This window comes from Leptopilina boulardi, unplaced genomic scaffold (genome assembly GCF_019393585.1).
Source record: "Leptopilina boulardi isolate dan_hultmark-lab unplaced genomic scaffold, ZJU_Lbou_2.1 LbouV2_372, whole genome shotgun sequence".
Classification (NCBI taxonomy): domain Eukaryota; kingdom Metazoa; phylum Arthropoda; class Insecta; order Hymenoptera; family Figitidae; genus Leptopilina; species Leptopilina boulardi.
Window position 1 is genome coordinate 2,482,017 of NW_026137943.1, and position 19,195 is coordinate 2,501,211.

The window sequence follows — 19,195 nt, forward strand, 5'->3', positions numbered from 1 at the left end:
TCTAAAAAAAGATAATCAATTTTAATATTAATTTTTTTATTTTATTAATTTTTATTCACTTAAGTCCGAAACCAATTGCAGAAACTTTGCAAAACTGCCACCCTTATTTTTTTATTTAACGAAAATCTTTCTACAAAAAGATAATCAATTTTAATATTAATCTTGTTATTTTATTTATTTTTATTCACTTAAGTTCGAAACCAATTGCAGAAACTTTGCAAAATTGCCACACATAATTTTTTTATTTAACGAAAATCTTTCTACAAAAAGATAATCAATTTTAATATTAATCTTGTTATTTTATTTATTTTTATTCACTTAAGTCCGAAACCAATTGCAGAAACTTTGCAAAATTGCCACACATAATTTTTTTATTTAACGAAAATTTTTCTAAAAAAAGATAATCAATTTTAATATTAATTTTTTTATTTTATTAATTTTTATTCACTTAAGTCCGAAACCAATTGCAGAAACTTTGCAAAACTGCCACTCTTATTTTTTTATTTAACGAAAATTTTTCTACAAAAGGATAATTAATTTTAATATTAATCTTGTTATTTTATTTATTTTTATTCACTTAAGTCCGAAACCAATTGCAGAAAGTTTATTACTACTATGGCAACTGTTACATTAAAAACGGTTACCATAGTAATTAATTTTCAAATAATATCTTTAAAATATTGTTTAAAAAATATTAATTTAAACTTCTTTTTTTATAATTATATGAATAAAAAATGATTAATATTAAAATGTGTTTCTCTTTGAATTTTCAGATAATCGGCGTCGTATCAGTGTTCTTTATTTGCGTGTCGATTCTCTCGTTTTGCCTAAAGACACATCCGGACATGAGGGTACCAATAATTGTCAATAGATCAGCAAAAGTTGGCAACGAAACAAAATGGGTATTGGACAAAACACATACAAATGCACACGATGTATTCTTTTACATTGAATGCATTTGCAACGCATGGTTTACACTTGAATTTCTCATAAGAATCACAGCAAGTCCAAATCGTTGTGATTTCATCAAGAGTTCAGTGAATTTAATCGATATGATTGCAACATTAAGCTTTTATATTGATTTGGCATTACAAAAATTTGCATCACATTTGGAAAATGCCGATATATTGGAATTCTTCAGTATAATTAGAATAATGAGATTATTTAAATTAACAAGACATTCGTCGGGTTTGAAAATTTTAATACAAACATTTCGTGCCTCAGCTAAAGAATTAACCCTCCTGGTGTTCTTTCTGGTGCTCGGCATCGTCATCTTCGCGAGTCTGGTTTATTATGCCGAGCGTATTCAATATAATCCAAAGAATGATTTTAAAAGTATACCGCTTGGTTTGTGGTGGGCGTTGGTCACAATGACCACCGTCGGCTATGGTGACATGGTGCCAAAAACATATGTTGGAATGTTTGTTGGCGCCCTCTGCGCTTTGGCCGGCGTACTCACAATCGCACTGCCAGTGCCCGTGATCGTCAGCAATTTTGCGATGTATTACAGTCACACGCAGGCGCGAGCTAAGCTCCCGAAGAAGAGACGTCGAGTTCTACCAGTCGAGCAACCCCGGGTCCGTGCACCTGGGGCTCCCGGGGGAGGTGGAACTGGAGGCGGTGGCGGCGGTGGTGGTGGTCCACTTGGTAGTGGACCACAAGCCGCCCTCCTACCCCCAGGAGCTGGAGGATGCGGTGGAACAACGGGCGCACAAAATCGTAGGACAAATGCCATTAAGACCAATCATCCTAAGGATCCGTTTGCCAGTAAAACAGGTAAATATTTATAAATAACTCATTTACTTTTAGAAATTAAATTTTAGAAAAAAAAATTTCACTCATTTTTGTTGCAACTTATTTTTTATTTGATATAACGAAATAAGTAAGCGACAAACTTAGTTACTCATTATGGTCCTAGCAGGAATTTTAGATTTTTAGGTTGGGAGCATTTGTAAAGTACGGTTTCCATGGCAACTGTTAGCCTAGCAACCGTTTCCATAGTAATCGTTTCCATAGCAACCGTTTCCACGGCAACTGTTACCATGACCGTCTTTTCCTTAGCTTCCGTTGCTAAGAACTTTTTTTCCTTAGCAACGGTAATATAAATATTGACCACGAAACAAAATGTTAAATATCATTAGCTAAAGTAGTAAAAACAATTTTTATTAACACAAAATTATTTCATTTTTACATCAAATGATGCAATTTGATTCAAACAAAAATTATGATATTTTTACTATAAGTAGTAAAAGCATATATTTTAGTCAGACATATACCATGAATTGCACTTTTATTTAAAAAGAAAATTTATTTTCCTTTTCCATAAACCATATTTCGCGTGAATATAACCATTAAATCAAAAAACATAAAGCAAAATCTCAATAATATAAAAAGGAATAAAATTTTTTCTATTGATCGGTTTCGTTATTTATAAACCAAAGACCTACATTACTTTTTTTTGGCAAATGTCCCTATATTGAAAACGTTAAATTCAACTGAATGCAAAAAAAAATTTGAAAGCTAAAAATAAAATATAAAAAAAAATCTCTTTATATTTTTGATCCAAATAAAAAAATTGTTTTCATATATAATATCTATATATAGGTTTCGGTATAAAATTAATATTGGAAAAATCATCGCGTGTACAATTTCAAATTTTAATAAAAAAAAATATATATATATATACATTAAAAAAGGTAAAGTTTATTGGAAAAGTTTTGCAAATTTTTCTAAACTAATTTAAATTTAAAGTAATATAAATGTAAATTTGAAAAATAAGAATATTATTGGAATTCGTCAAAATTATTTGATGAAAAACTATTTTCAAAGTTGAAGAGAAACTCGTAGTACCCTAACTTTAAAGTACACGTCATAAGTTATTCTGTTTACTATCATAGTTACATAGGTATATATAACAAACTTAATGCATAAAATCTCTTTTAGCTTTAATTTTCAAATAATTAACAAATCTTCATTTTTTTTAATGACAATTTTCATATTTTATTTTAAAAATAAAAAACTTTTATATTAAATTATCCTTCTTTGATATTTTACTCTTTTAACTTGAAAGAAGAGAGAAAAAAAAAATTTGTTTCCAAACAGCAATTGAAAAAAATATTTAAAGTTGTCACTCTATCTTCCCATATAAAAATACTTTGCCCCGTTTTTTTTTCAATTTTCCTAAGTAAAAATTCTACTTTCTCATTTAAGTGCGACATAAATCCAAATTGTGCCAAGCGCACTGAGTTCTAAAATGTTGGAAAATTTCCTTCACAAATTTTGTTGAAAATAAAAGATTCATCACTCTACTCACTTGGAAATAAATTTCTATGAGAATGCATTCCAAAACTTTACTCTATATATATGTATATAGAATGCACCCTAGAGAGAAATATTTTTTTCCCCTTTCATTTTTTCGCTAAAGAAAGAAAGATAGATATATATATATATATATAATGATTTCCGGTTGAACATTGGTAAAATTTGGATCAAGTCCAAAAATACGAGTAAAATGTATTCTGAACAACACTGTATCCCATGACAAATTGTTCTATTTTATCCTTCCCTTTTTCCAATCGCAAAAATATCGTTTTCAGTTTTTATCGCATCACAAATTTTTCATGTTTAATTATCAATACCAAACACGACTTCACCAATGTTTCCATAAAAAAAAAAAAATGCTTTCAAATTTTCTCGTTTAAAAAAAAAATAAATAACTAATCCTACAATTTGCCAAAAAAAATATTGCGAATTCGTATTTTTCAATTCTAATAATTTTTGACTCGAAAATGAAAAAATTTCATCCAAATTTAATTAATTTTTATTTCAAATTTTAATTTTTCCTAGGGATCAGTTATAAAAAAAAAAAAAAATAGTGAAAAAAATTTATTTGCTTCAAATAATCAGTTACTTGACTATTATAAAAAAAAAATATTTATTTGTATATCAAATAATTTTTATTTAAATCAAATAAACCCTATATTTATAAATCAATTATTTCTGTGATTCAAACAAATAAAATTTAATTTACTCAAAAATTATTTGGTTCAAGTAAATATTTATTTGACATATTTTATGTCGATTATTTTAAATTGAAAATTTTTTCTCATATTTATTATTTCATTAAATTAAATTTTTGTGAAAAAAAAATTGTATTTTAATTTTTATTTAAATTGAAATATGAATGGAAAATAATTTTAATATATATATGTATATATTGTTTTTGAAAATCAGTTGTGCTTCTATCTATTATCAAGGTGGAGGTCAGTGGTCCATATGTTTACGTAATACTATCTGCTTTGTTTTCATCGTGATTAAATAGATTCAGGCTCATCGTATATATATATACATATATATTAAACAGGTCCATGAAAATTGCTTTTATCGTTGAAGATTGAATCGACCTATTCGTCCAATAATTCAATAACGTTTATACACAATTAACAATTTTTTTTCGTTTATTCCTTTGAAAAGCACCTTTTCAAATTATTGATATTGTTTAATTCAAATATTTTATATAAATTCCTTTAGAAATATAATAAATCATTTCAAAAGAAAAAAAAAAAATTAAAATTATATCCATTATTTCTATTCACATGCAAAAATGACAAATTTTTAATTATAATTTATTTACCACTTTTAATTAAAATACAATTAATAAATTTCAAATATCGTAATTTTTTTTTATTTACATCTTTTTAAAGAAATAAAGTCTCTTTCAACTACTATAGTATTTTATCAAACTAATTAAATTCACTAATTTAATTAACATGCACTTATAACACAAAATACGTCAATGCAATATGAATAATAAAATTTTAAAAACAAAAACCCATTATAAATTCTTTTGCGCTTTTTTTTCCCCCGTATCCTTGATTTAATTGTAATTATAATTTTTATATTTTTAAATTGAAACAAAAAAAAATTAGAATTATTAAAAAGAAAATAAAGCAATAATTTTTGTGAATAAGAAAAAAAAAAAAAAAAAGATTTTATGCTACATAAAGTGGGACTTAGATTAATTTTTTTTAATATCATATAAATCAAGAATAAATCAACGAGAATGAAGAGAGAAAGAAAGTAAATTGTTGAAAGATGTTTTTTTTTTTAAATTCTGAATTTTTTTTTTGAAACAATTTTTGTGTGAGAAAAATTCAAAGGGGATGTAGATAAACAAGAGTTTCTTTTCTCTATACATTTCCTTGGGAATTTTTCACTTTCTAGAAGGTATATCATGAGGTTTTTTTTATGCGATGAATCGAGCTAAAAAAAAAAAAATTCCGGGTCAACATTTCTATCTTTTTCGTTTTTTTTTTTCGGTACTAGCTCGTTTTAAATTAGAAGTTTCCGGAACAACGGGGCTTTTCAAATGAGTAATTACGCAGTCTTGCTACCACTTTTCTTCTTGAAAAAGCTAAATGGATTCTTACATATATAGAAATGTCACTGAGGTCAGAAAAGACGCAATCTTAGCGTTAGTCGCACTCAATATATATATATATTATATATATATATATTATATATATATATATATATATATATATATCGCAAAAAGAGTCAATCTCTAATAAAATAAAAGTCACAAATCTTTAATTAACACAAAATCAAATTTTATCCCATTCATAATTTTTTTTTTTCACTTTTAAATTTTTATTTTATTATCATGAATAGTTCCAATTAAGCAAGTTAAACTTTTTTCAATTTATATTTATAAATATATAAGAAAATAATTTTAAAAATTTTACACAAATGATACAAATTTTTCTCTCAATTATGATATAAAAGATTTATATATATATATATATATATACAGTGACAATAATATTGATTTGTGTAACACATCGCGTCGGAAATTGATTTAAAGTTCATTACGAGAAGATTGTCAATAAATTGGTCTACATATATTAATACGATAACTAACAACGTAATTGAGGCAATGAATCGATTAATTGAAATTCAGCAACGTGCGCTTGTCTCAGTTAATTATTATTCAAAGGAAGCTGAAACAAATTATTAATTTCCTTAATGAGTCCCTCAAACTTGAAACAAATTCTTAATTCAAATTCTAAAGGTGCAAATTTCAATTATTTATTATTCTATTACATTGGTTTTTTTTCTTTGAATTTATTATTATTATTATTATTATTATTATTATTATTATTGCTTGTTTATTATTATGATTATTATTTTTATTTTTACTCTAAAATAGAAAAATTTAAACAGTTGTGTCTGATTGAAAGTGAATTTTTTACTTATATTTAAATTTAAAAGAAAAATTAAAATTCTATGTCTGACCTGAAACTACTTTTACCACTTTTAATGAAAAGTACAAAAATTTATATGTAACTAAAAGTTACCTTTACTACTTGCAACGAAATAAAATCGATTTTAAACATTTCTGTCTGACAAAAACGCACTATTACTACTGAAATACCAAAAATATGAAAAGTTATTAATATTTACAAAAAAAAATTATGTTTTACTAAAACTAACATTTGTTTCTGAAATAAATTCAAAAATTATAATTGTCTAACCAAAATTTACTGTTACTACTGAAAATAGAGGAAAAAAAATATCATTTTTGTCTGACTAAAAACAACGTTTACTACTGAAAGTAGAAATACAGAAAGTTCTGTCTGACCAAAACTTATTTTTACTACTGAAATACCAAAAATATGAAAAGTTATTAATTTTTTCTTTTAAAAAAAAATTTTATGTCTAACTAAAACTAACGTTTACTACTGACAATAAAAATTCAAAAATTGTAGCTATTTTGTCTGACCAAAATTTACTTTTACTACTGAAATTACCTAAAAATCGAAACTAAATTCAGTTTTAATAATTTATTTCAACTTATCGACAAGAAAAGTAGTCTCTCTCTCTCTCTCTCTCTTAAAATAAATCCCCTCAATTCTTATAAATTTTGCAACTAGACAAGTAAGATGTACCCCATTGATGTCAAAAAAAAAAAAAAAAAAAAAAAAAAAAATTTCCAATATAAAAGTTCTTTTTTTTTTATTTCGTTGATATACACGAGAAAAGTTAGTTTCAGTCGTACAATTGAGATTGGAAATCTGAATGCATTATCGGCTGTGAAAATGCAACAACGAAGCGATTTCGCGAAGCCAGATCTTTCTATAACGCTACTTCCGTGTCAGTCAGAAAGATTTATAGGTCTCTAGTTTTTTTTTTGCCCCCTCTGCAACTGGAAAATACGTTATCTCCCACTGGGAAATAAAATGCAGTGTCGAAACTTTACGATAGGTGACTTATGTATTATAGTACCATCTAAATCTCGAAATTCTGGCTCGTTTTTTGTTCGTTGCCTATATAATAATAATAATAATAATAAATTTCCATATATTTTATTTATTTTAGTATTATTATTATTCATTTTATATATATATATATATATATATATATGTATATTTATTTATGTATTATTTCGAAATACAATTTCCCAGGATTAACATGAAATTTCATTTGGGAATTGAAAGAGCGGGAAAATAAGAGTAATACCCAAAATGAAAATTTTAATTAACAAATGTTTCAACGTAATTTAAAAATTTAATTTTTTTTTAAATTATAAAAAAGGAAATTATTGTTATTTTTTTATACTAGTAGCAAAATACTGTTTTTTTAAAATTATTTTCTCAGTAGTGTAAGTCAATTTTAGTCAGACAACAACGTAAATTAGCCATGTTACATTACTTTAAGTAGTACAAGAAATTTTTAGTCAGACAAGAGTGATAAATATTCGTTATTACAATATTATAAGTAGTAGAGGCAAGTTTTAGTCAGACAGAACTTTTTTTAAACTCTTGTAGTTGTGATTTAAGTAGTAAAAGATTATTATTTTTAAATTTTATCAGTAGTCTAAGTCAGTTTCAGTCAGACAGAAAAAATTAAATAATATCATTGCAGCAGTTTAAGTAGTACAAGAAAGTTTTAGTTAGAAAAAAATATATCATTATTATAACAGAAAAAGTAGTAGAAGAAAGTTTTAGCCAGACGAGAACGATAAATATTATTTTTAGATTAATATAAGTAGTAGGGACAAATTTTAGTCAGACACAACATTTTTCAACTGTTTTATAAAGTCACACTTGATAATTATTTTGGTTACAGTAGTTAAGTAGTAGAGGTAAGTTTTAGTCAGACATAACTTTTTTTCAACTCTTGTAATTTTATGGTAAAAAAAATATTTTTAGTTTTATCAGTAGTTAATGTCAGTTTTAGTCAGACAACATCGTTAATTAACATGGTTATATAAATAAAAGTAGTACAAGAAAGTTTTAGTCAGACATTTTTTTTTCATCAAATGTAAATGTAAAATTCCACTGAATGCAAAAATTAAAAAAAAAATAAAAAAACTAAAAAAATTTAGAAAAGTAATGAATAAAAATTATTTTTATTTAATTTTAAATAATTTTTTTTTCAAAAGTAAATTAAGTTAGTGTTCTTTGATTTTAGCTAAGATTGGATTAATTTTTCTTTTTTGGTCGTTTTTTTCGACGACAAAAAAAAAAAAACTTTGAAAGCAAGTTCCAATGCCAATAAATCGCACTGCAACCGATAAGCTAGAACAGTAGAAACTCGAAACTGAATTGCTTCGAGAAAGGTGTTCATCCTTTCAAAAGCTTCTTCAGTAAAAGAGTTTCCCGTATAGTTAATCCGTGTGATAAAAGAAATTGAGAAGGTAGGAAAAAAAGAGAGAGAGAGAGAGAGAGAGAGAGAGACCATAAATTTTCACTCTCCTAAATTCGCCATAATTCTATTCTTTCACGAGAAAATTTCCGGTCAAGCAATTTTTTTATTTTTCAAACTTTTTTTCATAGTAAAACGGAAGTAAATTTTTTGTTACACAAATAAATTTTGAAACTAATAATTCAATTTTATATTTAATTTAATTTAATTTTTTTTTATTTAATTTTATTTAATTTGTATAAACAATTTAATTTTTAAATAATTCAATTACAAAACAATTGTTTCTTTTAAAATGAACGTTGCATTAAATTAAATTAATTATTTAAATAATTTAAATTTCTAATAAACTTGAAACAAAAAAAATTATATATTGTTTTAATTTGACACGATTCAAAATCTCTTAATGCTTAATAAACTTATTAAATAAAGCATGACCATTAGGTAAATCGAAGCGACGCGACGACCCTCTTCAAATCTCATTCATTTTTAATAACTTTAGAAGTAATGAACACTCTTTTAACGTTCTTGGCCTAATTTTGAAATATAATTCTAATTTTCGATATAAGTAATCATTAAAAAAATTGAATTTTCTCTTCTAATGTTACTATATATTATTGTCAGGGATTTTAATTTTTTATTTTTAAATTTTTCAAAAAAAATTTTTTTTTATTTTATGTAAAAATGCATTTTTTTTTTAAATATAGTTTTTATATCTTCATATTATTCTGTCTCTAAGAAGATAAATTCAGAAAAAGTGAGGAGAATAAAATTTTCTTAAATGATTTATGTATACGAATGAATATTAATTTTTGTTGAAAAATATTAAGACATTGGTAAAAAATGTAAGATATATTATGAATATGAATTGAACAATATGAGAAAAATTATTATCTTCATGTAAATTTTAAACAAGAGCCAACGAAAAATTGTTTTTTGTAAATGGAAACAATTTTTCATTTCAAAAAAGAAATTTCTGTAGAAAATGGAAATTTTTTTTTTTCTAAAATGCATTAAAATATATTCTACACTTTTTTTTTGTAAATAAAATGATTTTCACCTTTTTCAAATGATTGAAAATAATTTTTTCTATCATTTATTTCAATAATTCTATTAAATAACGTCAATTTATTATTCGTATGAAAATGTTTTGCCATCATAAATTCGATAAGAAAAACTTTACGTCAACTCCAGTTTTGATAGTCGAATTAATGTTTTATTCTCCTCATTCTTTTTTTCTATTTTTTTCTTTTTTTTTTTTTTTTTTTTTTTTTTGTTAATGGTCTTCAGACTGGTTTGCTCCAATTCTACATTTTATCCTAGTTTGAGGGAATATTTTCATTTTCCAATATTTGCTCCAATTTACATCTTCTATGATTCATTTTACATATTCCATCTCGTATACTTTTTCCTGTTCTTTTTCGTTTCTATGTATATATTTTCTTGTTTTTAGAAAACGCTTTATATAAAACCAAAATGTGTCTCTCATTAATAGAGTGATAATAAAAAAAAAAATTACTTCTTGAATAAATATATATATATACTTTGGACTCATTTCAAAAGTTGGTCAATATTAAAAACTGACATTCTGTATAATATAAAAGTAATTCCAATAGTTTTTTTTATCACGTCTTTATTTTTTATTTATTTTTACTTTTTTTTATTTTAAAGGGGAAAATTATATTTTATTTTTTTCAACTAATGAACATGTATCAAATTTTCTAAATAACAATGCTAATTTCGAGCAATGCAACTCAAAGTGATATTCACTTTAATTTAGACGCTGTGTAGTTGTTACTTTATCAGCCTTTGTTTCCTAGAATATCACTCATCTTAAGAGAATCAATTTTCTAACGGTAAAATACATCGACATTTCTGCTTTGAGAAAAAAACGGAAAATTTAAATTTAAATATAATGAAAATATCTCTCAAGTAAAATAATTATAATAATATTCAAATTATAAACAATTTTTCTGTCTGACTTAAATGTTCTTTTACTACTTATACTGAAATTTAAACAAATTCAACAACTAAAACTTACTTTTACTACCTGTGATAAAGATTTAAACATTAATGTGTCTGACTAAAACATACCTTTACTACTTACACTGAGAAAAAAAGTTTTTAAAATAATTTTTTTTGCGACTTTTTTTTCTTTGTTTTAAAGCACAAATTTCTTTTGATTCAAAAAAAAAATTATTTATTACATAAAAAAATTATCTCATCAAAGAAATTTTCTTTAAAAAATAATTTTTTTTTGTAAAAATTTCTTTGATTTAAAGCACCAATTTTTTTGATTCAAAAAGAAGTATTTAAATCAAAACTTTCTTCTAATCCAAAAAACACTGTTTTTATTTTAAAGAAAAAATTTATTTTGGATGAAACAAAACGAGTTAAAAAAAACTGATTTCTTCTTTAAAAAAAATTTTTTCTGGTGTACGACTTTAATAACCAGAATTTTAATAGATGTCTGACTAAAATTTACTTTTACTACTGACAATAAAATTTAATTTTACTTTTACTGTTGACAATAGAATTTTAGTTTAATTGTTCCGTCGTATCAAAACTTAATTTTACTGTTTAAAACACAAAAATATCAACTTTTATATATATATATATATATATGTCTGACTAAAATTTATTTTTACTACCTACAAAAAAAGGAAAACAAATTTTTTAAATAAATCCATATTTTTCTACTTTTATTCTATTTTTTAATTTTTAACTTTATTTTACTCTTTTTTTACTCCTTTTTAACTTCTTTTTATCTTTTTTTTACCCTTTTTACTCTACTATTTTAACGTATTACTTTTTAACGTTCAATTTTCATTGATATCACAATAATTTCTTTGGTTTTCAGTATAAATGCTCGTTCACTTTTTTTTATGGGGAAATATAATCCTATCACGACTAAGTCCATTTACTGTTTTTTCTTCTTTGTCAAACGTTATATACCAATAGGATTATTGTCTTCGATCAGTTTGTTCAATTCTTTTGTATTTTGTCATTTTAGATAAAGTCTAACATCTGACACTATTTGTTTTCTTTTCAGAAAGTCACATTTATGTATTTTTTTTTTTTTTTTCTTTTTTGAAGAGGCATTACCTTTTTTACAGATTATAAAAACAAAACATAATCTCTTGGTAATTCTATACAATAATAATAATAATAATAATAATAATAATAATAATAATAATTTTTTTTTCTTCAAAATATATAATATAAGAAATAATCATTTTTCTAAATAATAATAATAATAATAATAATAATAATAATAATAATTTCAGTCCATTAAATAAAATCTAATCAAGCGTATAAAAGAAAATTTGATATCAATAGATTTTTCTTTCAAAGAAATATATAACAAGAAAGGGAGATTTTTTTTCTTTTTTTTTTGCAAAAAGAATCAAAACATAGACTCGTCTCAAAGGATCTGTCTATACTTAATCCAATATCTATTGTAAATATTCTTTAATAGAAAAATGTATTACAATTTTATGTTTATTTAAAATTTTTGGTAACTAATTATATCAGATAAATAATTTTTTATTCAATTTAATTATAATAATTTTTTTTATTCAATTTACTATTTATATAAAATAAGTGATATACACTAAAAAAAAAAAAATTTATTTGATTCAAATATAATCGATTACATGATTTAAATAAATATTTACTTGAACCAAATAATTTTTGAAATCAAATAATTGAATAATTAAATAAACTTTATTTGAACCAATAATTTATTTATTTGAAACAAATATACCATGTCAAATAATAAATTATTTAATAGAAAAATAAATATTATATAAAATTAATTTTTTTTTATTAATTTATATTTATTCATTTTCTTTCGCATTATTTAATTTGAAAATAAAACTTAATATAAATTTTTCCAATTGTTCTAGATGACGATAGGAGGAACTCAAATCTACGGACCAACGGGACCAAGACAACCGGAGGTTTGGGGTAAAAAAAATAAAAAAAAAAAAAAAAATTGAAGGTACCAAAAAAGAAATTTATTCTCCACTGCCGAGTTTCCTCGACTGAATTTTCAACAATGAAAAATAAGGGACAAAAAAAATAAAGGAGAACAACAATATCATATACATTATATGAGTATTAGTGAGGACATTGTGTATAAAAAAAGGGGGGGAGGATATAATCGACAAAAAAAAAAAAAAAAAAAACCGCAAACAGATTAAGAAAAAGACGATCGGACCATCTTCGATCCTCCCCATGTTATTCTTTGACATTTACACATACACACACGTGTAAATCGAATGACTTTATCAATCACCATCATAGCATGTTACGCACCATCTCCTGACTATATATATATATATATAGGGTGTCACTCAAAAAGCTAATTTTCCATCATTCAAAAAAAAAAAGTTGACAAGAAAAAAATACAAAAATATTCCCAAATTATTGAATGTGTTTATTCTGTTAATAATATATTTATATAAAAAATCTCATCGATTTTGGAATATTTTCTCAACAAAATAAAAAATAAATCTTGTCACTTTTTTTTTTTTTGTCTCCCAAAAGTAGATCATTAAAAATAATTTTCCCATTGAAAACAAAAAAAAAAAATACAATTTTCAAATTAACTTTCACCCATAATTTTTGGGTTTCCATGTACAATTTTTTTGTACATTGTATAATATTATTGTAAAATAAATTTGTACAGTGCTAGAGTTGAAAAATAGTACATATTATTCTATAGACATAAAATATTATTATTAATTAATAATATTAATCTTCGACATACACTCATTTTATACGATTCAGATAACATATCACAGCGATTTTTTTCTAAAAAGAAAAAAAAATACTCCGAATTAAAAAAAAAAGTTTTGTTTTTTTTTGAAAAATAATTTTAGCTACAAATTCGGAGTCAATTTTTTATCAATATTTCAATATATATATATAGTGATTTTAAATATTGTAAATGACAAAAACTATAATCGCATCGAAAAAAAATATAAACTGTTAATAATATATATTATAAGGGGGGGGGGAAGGGGAAAGTGAGGATATTTGAAAATGAAAAAATAGTTTGAAAAACACATAAAAAAAAGGGCGGAAGAAAGTGAGTGCAAAAAAAAAAACCAAAAGGGAAGAGAGGAAAAAAAAATGTTTGAGTGGCACCCTAATCGTCTCACTGCCTTTGTCCAACCTACGCCCCCTCACAATCACTCTCCTCTATCGCTCGTGTACATTTTACCCCATCTCCATTGTGCCCCGCCACACACCCCCTTCTTTTTTTTTCAAGAAGCCACGCTTCGAAAATCGTCGCTTAACCGACTTGTTAAAAAAAAAAATAAAAACTTTTTCTATTGTGCGAAAAACGCAGGAAAAAAATAAGACACAAAAAAAATGAAAAACAAAAACAATAGTAAATAAAAAAAAAAAATAGAAAACAATACCAAAAATTAATTTTACCTAATTGTATATAAAAAATCGGAAAAAGAAATTTTTTTATAAAAATATTATTATGGAAAATTAAAAAAATCTGTTACAAATGTTGCGTGTGATAAAGAAAAAGCGCGCCTTTTTTAAAGTCTTGACAATAAATTGTAATTGCATTTTTCTAAATATATATATATGTATAGTCGTGGTAAAAAAAAAGAGATTTTCGAAACGTGGCCGTGAATTTTTATTACAAGCACACACAACCCCCCCCCCCACCCCCCTTGATGCCGCCGGGACCAATCAGCAGCCTTTCCTATATAGAACCTTTCATATTCACAAAACATACACACACGAATACATACACAGGCCGCGAGAAGGAAAAAAAAAAGTAAAGTCTCTCCCTGACGTCCAATCATGTTTACTTCCCTTGGCAAAAAAAAAAAAAAAAAAAAAAAATACGAAAAAAAATAAAAACAGCTTCCATGAAAAAATCCATTATCAGTTAATTTAGCGCACACCTCGAATGTGAGAATTAATTTCCGGTCAAGTTTTTTTTTTTTTTTCTTCGAACAAAAATAACGAGAGAGAAAAAATTTTAATTGTATTGAGAAAATATTATTTTATAAATTTTTAAATTCTAATTTTTCATTTAAAAAATTATTTTTATTTTATATATTTTTAAAGAACTTTTTTAGTGGACAATTAAAATTTTTTTTACCTCTAATGTCCACCCTCTTCCCTATATTAATTTTTTTTAACAATACTTTACAACGTTTTTAAGAAAAAAAAATTTTCTCTATTATCTTTAAGGGGATTGTTACTAAACGAAATTTTTAATTTCTAAAATGGATATATTATTTTTTAATAACAAAAATATAATATTTTTGCAAAAAAAAAAAAAATTTCTTATAATGTAAAATTAAAATAAATATATATATTTTTTTATTACACGGAAAAAAAATTTACCTAAAACAGCGAAAGGTAGGGAAATATACTCAGGGTTAAACACCGTTTTGAACTTTGTTTATAATCTTTTTTTTAAAAAAAATAAATTTAGTCTAGTCAGGGTTGGACACTTTGTGAAAATTAAAGCGAATTATGGTTAAAAAATTATAATAACATTTATAACATTACTGAAAACGTTTTTCATGTTAATTTTTTCATTTTTACATTATTATTTATAGTTGACAATTAATATTATTTATAACGTTAATGTTTATTTGTATATTTATTTATAAATTGTGTCAAATTCATAATTAACAAAAATGCTATTTTCGAATTGTGCTAACCATAACCAGACATGTTTCACGATTCTATTTTTCACTTAATTCTTTCTTCAATCATGAACCCCACAATACATGCAATAAACTTATCTTGCCGATTTCTTGTTTTCTTTATTCATTTTTTATGTTTAATCACATCGTTCACAAAACTTTTTTCGTTTCTACAAATGCACCGACGTCACAGCAGACGCTACTTTTGATTCTCCAAAAATGTAATGGCACAAAAAGTTAGGTTTCACTACGAGATGCTTCGCCACCTCCATGCATAGATGGCGCTAGTGTTTTTATTTTAAGAAAAGCTAAGTGTCCAACACTAAGTATATTCCCCTATTATACTAGAATAGAAAAAGTTTTAATTGTTTCAGTTAAATCTTTTACTATTCTTATAAAATCTTTCGCTGCTACAGATAAAATTTTTTTTTCGTGTACAAAAACTATAAATGAAAAAAAATTTTATTTGATTTAAATAATCTGTTACTTAACTATTATCAAATAAATATTAATTTGTAACAAATATTTGTTATTTGAATCAAATAAACTCTACTTAAACCAATTATAACTGTAATTATTGAAACAAATAAAATTTAATTGACTCAAATAAAAATTATTTGATTAAAAATTATTTGGTTTAAGAAAATATATTTATTTGACAATTAGTCAAGTAACGGATTATTTAAAAATCAAATAAATTTTTTTTTTCAGTGTATACATAGTTTTAAATAGTATTTTTTAAGAAATTTTATTTTTTTATTGCCTTTAATTGTCAATTATAATAATTTATAAGAATTTTTCCCTCTTTTGAAAACTTATAAATTCAAATATTATTCTATTAAATTATTTTTACTCAATTTTTTTCTTTTCAATAAAAACTTGGTGGTTGTAAAATCAAATTATTTCTCCCAGACGTTTATTCTATTTTAAAAGCATATGAAAATATGAAGATAAAAAACTCTTCAGGCGATGACAATTTTTTTTTTTTTAGTCCCAAGGGATCTTCATGCTAAAAAGCGTGGGAAGATCTATATCTTCTGAAGGGATGGGGGGGAGAAACGTTGTAAAGTACAGTTAAACATGAAAAATATAATTCACACACACACACTTTTTTTTAATTCACCAATTATTAAACGCTCATACTAATCAAAATGATGCTAAAAGAACTAAACTAAAAAAAATTATTCTAATAAATAAATAATTCAAAAAAAAAATAATGCTAAAAAAATAATATTAAAAAAAAATAATAGAAAAATAATAATAGCAAAAAATTCTCCCAAAATAGAAAGCGCAATTCATTTTTAAGATCAAATTTTTTTTTTTTTATTTATTGAAAAAGAAAAATGGAAAAAAATTCGACTTTCCTATTAATCTACTTAAAAATGAAACGTTTCATTTTTAAGTAGAATCTATTCTTTAATCAAAGTAATTTTTTATGTCGCACATCACTTTTAATAACGAAGTAAATATTTCCCCCGCAATTTTGTATTTTAGAGATCATATTTTAGTGCAGAAAAATGAAACGACAGGTTTCTCAAGGAATTAAAAAGTTTTTCTTTCATTAAAATTCAAGTGCTACGAAATTTATTCGTTTCAATAAATTTTTTATTTAATGGATTTAAACATTAAAAAAAAAAATAAATTATGTACATATAAGTGTTACTAAATTTTAATAGAGTATAATAAATTATAAATTAGCGTTTTTTTAGTTAAAATTTTTTTATATATTAAAAAGATAAATAAAATGTCATTAAATTTTTTTATTACAAAAAATCTTTTATGTTTAATATAAAATTTTAAAAATTGTTACAATATATATAAAAGGCTCTATAATCGCAAATTCCTATTAAATTTGGTCGAATATTTAAAATTGTACTTTGAAAAAAAATGTTTATTTGATTTAAATAATCGGTTACATTAACAAATAAATGTTTAATTTGAATCAAATAATTTTTATTTGAATTAAATAAACTGTGCATGAACAAATAATTTATGTACTTAAAACAAATATCCCAGATAGCACGTAAGCTTGTGGCAACCTTGCCGCGCAATATTGCCAACCTTTCACGGCAAACTTGCCGCAAGCTTCAAATTCCCACCTGATCCAAGCTTGCATGGTAAACTTACCGAAGATTGCAATGTTAGATTACCATGCAAGCTTTCAGTCAAGTGGAACATTTGAAGCTTGCAGCAAGTTTGCCGTGTAAGGTTGGCAATATTGCGCGGTAAGCTTGCCGCAAGGTTGCTGCAAGCTTACGTGCTATCTGAGATCATTTAATCGACTCAAATAAAAATTATTTGGTTCAAGGAAATATTTATTTCATAATAGTCATCAAATAATTATTTGAATCAAATAAATTTTTTTTTCAGTGTAAATACGCAACAAATAAGAATTGAAATATATATATGAAAGACGAGAGAAAAAAAGAAACAAAAACCTGTTCTTATTTTCTGCTAGCGGTTCGATTTTGCAGGTCAATGATCCTAGGAAAGTTAGCCTGCATTTCCGAGGGTGCGATATTTGAACTTTGATAAGCGTGAGTGCACTCTCAACCGCGCTTAACACTTGGAGCATATCACGTGCTCGCGGTTTCGATACGCATCGGCGAGCTGAAAATAGCCACCCAAAGAGAAAAGAGGGCGCGCCATGCTATGAGGGTTTTGTGAGGATCGAAGAGAGAAAGAAACTACAAAAAGAAAAAAAGGGACAGAATTGTCGAGAGAGAGAGAAAGAGAAAAATGAAAACCAGGAAAAAGAGAAGAGGAATGCGACATCGAGGGTGACGAGGAAATAGAGAATTCTTCAAATTTCCTCTCGAATTCGAAATCTGGAGCATACACCCACTTAAATAGCGAAATGAACGAGTTCACATTGAGGGAACAACGTGGACATTTTCACCCCCCCCCCTCCCCCGCTTCCCCTCTTTTTATTTGTTTTTCTCCTCTATATATTCTCTCTTTTATGTCCCTTTTCCTTCTCTCATAAAAAATTACAATTTTTTTTTTTTTTACTGAACTGCGAGCACGGTCAATCGAAACAAAAAAAAAAAAAAAAAACTCACATATCCTTCCTCAACATACGTATCTTATGTATACCTCTTATGGATTATTCATCTGCACATATTTATAAATAATAGTGTATTTAAAAGTGTCTGTGTATCATACACAGACCCATGTATACAGAGAGAAAGAGAGAGAGAGAGATAGAGAGCTTGCACGACTCGGGCCGCGCCTTTGGCGTATCGACGAATGTCGCGAACCAATCAGTGCCAGGTTCCGATTTTTCCTCTGCACTCGTCAGCAAATCAGATCTATTGAAATTGCAAATTTTAGCAAAAAATAAAAAGCACATACACAAAAAAAATAATTGACACGCAGAAAAAAAATATTCAGAATGATTATAAACAACGGAAGAGCACAAAGTGAATACCAAAATAGACAAACTTTATATATATATATATATATATATATATATATATATATATACAATATGGTGTATGTATACAATATCTCTTGACACGTATGGTATAGACAACGCTTACGATATACATTATTTATAACCATCCATATATGTGAAGATACGACCATATGTATATATTATAGACTCTTGATTTAAATACAGCTGAAAAATCATAGAACACTGTTTTTGATATGTAAAAAGAATATATATAATGATTATGGTTACAATCATAACAACCATTACACAGAAAAAACGTTGGATAAATTTTGTTGCGGATAATTTTAACCAATGCTAATTCACATAGACAGTGGCGCCCTCAAGTAGGATAAAATTTTTTGCA

The 19,195-nt window shown here is 25.0% G+C and overlaps 1 protein-coding gene across 1 annotated transcript in view; it reads left to right on the forward strand.

Annotated features, from left to right (window-relative positions):
* Positions 1-14,909, forward strand: part of LOC127287701 (potassium voltage-gated channel protein Shaw) — a 43,507-nt gene extending 28,598 nt beyond the window's left edge. Inside the window, exons 4-5 of the mRNA XM_051314764.1 lie at positions 774-1,776; positions 12,612-14,909. Of these exons, the coding sequence (XP_051170721.1) occupies positions 774-1,776; positions 12,612-12,676 (1,068 nt within the window). The 3' untranslated portion in view covers positions 12,677-14,909. The remainder of the gene's footprint in view (positions 1-773; positions 1,777-12,611) is intronic.
* Positions 14,910-19,195: the final 4,286 nt, after the last annotated feature.